Source organism: Poecilia latipinna, unplaced genomic scaffold (genome assembly GCF_001443285.1).
Source record: "Poecilia latipinna isolate Pla-1442-1.1 unplaced genomic scaffold, P_latipinna-1.0 Scaffold2264, whole genome shotgun sequence".
NCBI lineage: Eukaryota > Metazoa > Chordata > Actinopteri > Cyprinodontiformes > Poeciliidae > Poecilia > Poecilia latipinna.
In genome coordinates, this window is record NW_015114880.1 from 65,630 (window position 1) to 71,699 (window position 6,070).

The 6,070-nt window shown below is 40.8% G+C and overlaps 1 protein-coding gene across 1 annotated transcript in view; it reads right to left on the reverse strand.

Moving 5' to 3' along the window:
• The window catches only part of LOC106937021 (E3 ubiquitin-protein ligase SMURF2-like), a 45,005-nt gene that overhangs the window by 10,055 nt on the left and 28,880 nt on the right, over positions 1-6,070 (reverse strand). The window contains exons 9-10 of the mRNA XM_015018315.1: positions 4,341-4,542; positions 239-342 (exon numbers count right to left, since the gene is read on the reverse strand). Of these exons, the coding sequence (XP_014873801.1) occupies positions 239-342; positions 4,341-4,542 (306 nt within the window). The remainder of the gene's footprint in view (positions 1-238; positions 343-4,340; positions 4,543-6,070) is intronic.

Consider the following 6,070-nt stretch of genomic DNA (forward strand, 5'->3'; position numbering starts at 1 on the left):
TGATCAGTGACAATCAGTGCCCCCATAGACTTCACTATACACTACATTTTTCATATTATTTCTGAAAACAATGAAAAACAACAACAACAACAAAAACACGCCAATAGAGAACTTGTGGTTGTTCTGAGACAAAATATGGAAAATTTCAAGGAGTTTTAATACTTTTGCATGCCAGTGTGATGAAACATGACCGATAAAATGATTTGGCTGAAAGGAAAAAACCACTGGATGTGCTGACCTGGCCACGCCCCCGTAGTCGAGGCCTTCTTCACCCCTGAACTTCACCATCAGCCTCTTCCACAGGTCCTTCGGCCTCATCTTCATCACCTGGCGATATGACTCCTGCACACAGACAAGATCAGTCAAATATCAACAAAAATGTCTTTTGTTCTTTCTAAGCGACGGTCACATTGAGCTGATAGTTCAACTTTTCTAACTGACCAGATTACAGTATTGATGTCTCCTCTTTTGAAATTCACAGATCGACAAATTCAGAATCAGAATCAGCTTTAGAAATCCTTCGTTCTCCATGACAACCATTCAACCGTGCCAAACGAGTGGGTGTTTCCAGCACCGCCTTCGAGGATGAAGCTCCTCCTTCGACATGTAGCTTTAAAGCCTCTGAGCTTCCTCAGCTCCCCACTCAGCTCCTTCAGACTAGCCAGCAGCAATTAGCAAACACCTGCTGGAATCTGCTCAGCTCATCGTACAAGCTACTTCTCACTGCGACGCTGGTAAAAACGTGTTAAAGGGCTAATAGAGGAGCCATGTGGTGATGACTTCCTGAAGGCGGAGCTCCAGAAAGAAGAGGAGCTTCTTAAAGAGACAGAGGCCCAAATTCAGGGAGGTTAATTACAAAGTTAAATTTCTTTTCAGTCATATTTGATAAACTCAGCATTTTTATAGCAACTGAAGGTGACATAGTTACTTGATTGTGCTATAAAATGACACTATATGCCTGGAAAACACATAATAAAAAAGAGCTTCTTGACTGTATATAGTTTTTTTTTGTTTTGTTTTTACTGTTTTTCATATTTTTCTGTATCAAATTGAGTGAATGCGTTTGTTTTGTGGGACTATGGATGGAAATTAGCATTTTGCTAAATCCGGCATAATTACGTACATTGTACTCATATTATTAATACTCACTGTGCCATTTACATAAAATCAATCAATCATACGGATGAACATGTTGTAGTTATACTTCAGGAAAGTAAAGGTCCCTTACGACCGCTGATTGGTCTGTTGCTGACGAGCCCACTGGCCTGATTGACAGGTGGCGTCATGACAACTGAGACCACACATGTTTTAGAAACAGCTGCAGCAGCAGTAGGAGGTCCAAAGCCTCCTCAGAAACAAGAAACTTACATTTCATTGTCGACAATGAGTCGGTTTTATCTCTTAAACTCTATTCTGAGGCTGAGCGCTCTCCTCCGCCGCTGCCAGTGTTGGCCACACGTGCAAACGGCTTACAACATTAGTGGGAGGGTTCGCCTTGAGTGGATTAGAGGCCGTTACAATAAACACAAGCATAAGACTCCAATAGCGCCGCCTCTTCCTCTGCCAGGCTGCGCTGCACCCTCAGGACGGAGCAGACAAACTCAAGGGTTGTTGTGGGAGAAACCGGAACGTCTTATCTGCTCTGTAAAAATAAACCGGGGGAACAGCTGTGAACGTCAGCCGACGTAGTTTCCTACGGAGGCAGAATTTACTGCTCGACTTGGTCTGGAGAAGCTATGCAGCTATGTCTCTCTGAACCTTAAGACTTGCTCTGCCCCATTCTCACCCCCACAGCCCTCAACCCTGTCAAACGTCGAGATCAGCCAACAAAAATGTCTTCACCGAGATTAACAGACGCGGCTGTTCCAGCACATTCCAGCGCGTGCTTTATGAGGGTCATGCAGTCTGCTGCAGGTGGTGTTGTTCTGGTGAAGGCCCTGCACCTCATAGATGCAGAGAGAGAGAGAAAAACTAAAACACTCCCCCTGCTGAGAGAATGCTCCTCTCAAACGAGCGGTCTGGTTTGGATTTGGAGCGGCACTGCCTTCGCACATCGTAGATAACGTCGAGCGAGAGAAACACGCTCCCACTCGACCTTTAGTGGAGAACGTAAAGAGGAGGGCGGGAGGACAACAGCTTAAAATAAGTCACGCAATGAGCAATTCTTTGAGTTATGTAGACGACAGACAGAAATGTTTTTAGCGATGAGTGGGAAATTAGCGATCTCCCGAGGGGGGAAAAAAAAAATATCTGAAAAACATAGATAAGGTTCATCATGTGTTCAAGCTGTGATAGTAGTGTTTTCAAAAGTATTTGCATTTCACAGAGTTTTTTTAAGAGCATCTGCTGGTTTCAAGAGGTAAAATTTCAGACTTTTAACGACCTATCTATATAATCCACTCTGAATAAAACTGCTGGGGGATCCTGCTGTGTTACAATCAACTCTAACAATTATTTTAACAATATTTTAGATGTGCAGTTTGTCAAAGTTATTTCTCCTGACATTTTATTGGTATATAAGTTAAGCTGTGCTGCTCTTTACAGTTTGTGTAAAGATTTTTTTTTATCTCTTGTTGAAATAAATACAGTGAGTCTGAGTGCCTTCTGTGGAGACAACCTGCTGATAAACAAAGAACAGTAACACAAGCATAGAAACAAAACAGTGAAATTTATGGGTTCTGTTAGCAGCCTAGCAAGTTTTTGTTTTGCTCATAATGAACCTCTAACCTCAACAAAATACAGCTAGTGGTGAAAACGAACGTCCAAAATAACTGGCGAGAAATTTGAACTTACTCATTCTAGACACAAAAATGCTAGCTAGTTAATAGCTAGCTAACACTAGAATTAACTAGCTGATACTGATATTTCAAAAATACAAATATATACTTGAGGGATTAAAAAAAAAACTCATCAAACCAGCATGTGCAGCAAGAGTATCTGCTTGCTGCTATATTAGCAGGCATAGAAACTTGCTAATTTAGCAAAATAGCAGCTAGTTAGCGGTAGCCTCAGCCTCCACGAGTCAAGGCAAGAAGTGAAGATGTTTGTGTGCGACTCAAACTTTTGCCTGACAGGAAAGTCTCAGGAGAAAAAATCCCCACACAGACATATATACGTTTACAATATGCAACATTAAATAGTCCTCCCACAACAAAATTTAAAACCTGTGATTAATGTATTTAAGGCCAATTTCTTTAAAGCCTTTAAGACATTTAAAGGCCTTCACTTGAGAAGGCCTTTAAAGACAGACTTCGTTTTAAGACTTTTTAAGAATCTGTTTTCAAATTTTGTCATGTCACAACCACAGGCTTTTGTTTGGATTTTTTGTGATTTACCAACACAAATCAGCACATAACCGTGAAATTGAAGAGCATCCATACCGGATGTTCTTCGGAATGGATGTTCTTTCCATGACGAGCTGTCATGCATGCATTTATATTTAGCCCCATTTACCCGGATACTGCTAAGCAAAATCCAGCGCAAACAATCGGCTCCGGAAACCACATATTAGTAAACAGAGTCCAGCTGTGTGCCATTTATTCTCAGTGTAAGTCTAGATGTTCTGTGAAGGAATCATTGTTTTTTTTTTTTTGTTTGTTTGCTGGTGAATGACCAGCATCAAGAAGACCAAGCAGACATGTCGAGATAACGCTATCAAGTCCGGTTGTGTTACAAAACCAAATCTGAAGCTTCAGGTCTTCTGGTTCTAGTCTAATTTGCATCCCCAAAACCAGAACCAAACATGGAGAAGCAGCATTTGTTTTCTATACTCCACTAATCTGGAACAAATTTCCAGAAAACAGCAAAACTGCTAAAACACTGAGTTCCTTTAAATTAAGCTTAATAACTAATAAATCCTGGACGACACAAAGCTGACCTTTAAACAGGGAATACGAAATGACGGTTCTCAGGTAAGATTATAACAAAATTTACTGGTTTAGTCTTTATAGCATCCACAATGACCCAGTCAAAGCCCAGATGTAAATTCAATTGAGAATATGTGGCAAGACTTGAAGTTTGATGTTTACAAACACCAGACTGACTGAGACCAAACTATTTTTCTAGTATTTTGGTGTCAAAATATGAAGTTTTATACACAGAAGACCTGAGCAATGTTGCAGTTATAAATAAGAACAACATGCTCCACATTTTTATTCTAAAAATTTCAAAACCGTCCACAATTTTCCCTCCACGACGGTATGTGCCCAATAAAATTCAGCTTGCGGATCGTCATGTGCCAAAATGTGAAACGCCTCTAGGGAATAAATACCGTTTTTACAAGGCACTGTACGTTCTACTTTGCGATTACAGTCCAAGACGGCTTAAGGTGGCGCACTGACCTCAAAGATCTCCTCGCGGGACACCTCGATGCGACAGTGGCCGGCCTGAGGCTGCTGCTGGGACAGCTCCTGGCGCAGGATCTTCAGCTTCTGGACCAGGTCTCGCTTGTACTTGGGCACGGTGAGACACTCGGCCTCTTCTGGGAGCTGACCCGGGGACACCAGGGTCTGCTGGACCTGGTCCTTCGTCTGGTTCTGACGGCTGGAAACCACCAGGCGGACACACAGGTGGAAAACAGGGAGAGAGAAAAACACAAACAGAGGCAGGAGGAGGTTACAAACCAATTAACTCAGTGAAAACAAATAAAACTCACACATCAAACATTAGAAGATTCATCAATATAAAATTAATTGTGTGTGTGTTTTTGTTTTAAATTGGCCACAAATTGCCCTTCAGCCACATGTGATCCCATGTAATTCTCTAAAAGAGCAAAAAACAAAACAATGGCTGCTACTTTAAATGTTTACTGTGGTGTTTTTTTAAAAGGTTTTATTGGCTCTAGTGGCCTTAATTTGATAGTTAATTGACAGGAAAGTGGGAAGTGAGAGAAGGGGAAGACATGCGGCAAAGGTCGCATAATAATACTAATGTTGGAAATCGAACCTGCGACGGCCATGTCGAGGACTAAGGCCTCCATATGTGGGCTGTGCTTTGCCCCTACGCCACCACAGCACACCAACTGTGGTGTTGTTAAAGTGCTTTGCCAACCTTAAGCTAATTTAATGGATGTAATTGGAAAAAGTGTTGTAATAAAATAGATTACACTCGCACACTGTAAAACCCTCGAGGTAACTAAAAGAAATGAACACCAAAGTATGCATTATTTAAAACGACCAGCAGGGGGCAACTCGTACTCTTAACTCCCAGAGACCGTCCAACATTTGAGTTGATGGACTGACACACAAAAATATATTTTTCATGATTTATGAGGAGCCTGTAAAAGCGACTTTAAAATAAACAAGGTAGTGATGCTCAGAATTTTTTTTGAGATCTTGGGGAAAAAAAAAAAAAATCAACCACTCTGAAAACCTATAACCATTTTCCAAAACACTGGCTGTAATGTTTACATGACATCATAACCTGGTTACTGTTGAAACCACATCAGGGACTCTGAGGCGACTTCAGGTCAACATGTAAAGCATCCCAATTTCTCTTTAAAGCCAACAAATGACAAAATATGTTTCCTAAATCTTTATATAATTTAACTGTGTATAACAATCAGAGTTTCAGTTTTCTCTCTCTCTCTGCATCACAGGAAATCTGAAAATAAAAACTGAACAAGTGTTGGCACAGAGGTAACTATAAATAGATTTAAAAAAAAAGATGACTCCTTCAAGAAACAGATTATGACACACAGACATAATATTATATATATATATATCAGTGACGTGCGGTCAGGGGAGGCAGGTGAGGCAGAGCCTCACCTGTCGTCATGGAAAAATAATATATAATAATAAAATCATGTATATTGCTATTTTCACCCTGTGGTTTGTACTATAAAGTACCTATTTTTTACTTAGCTTACCCAATTCTGATGATTTTTTTTTCTTCAAAATCGCTGGATTTTCGCATTTTCCCATTCAAATGCTCAGAAGCGAAGCCGGTGAGGCAGCAGTGAGCTGAGCCTCTCCTGGGATTGTGCAACCTTTCGCTAATTCTGCCATTCTATGAGAGCATGCTCCTCCTGTCTGTACGCCGGCGATAAAATGGCTAAAAAACATTTAATATA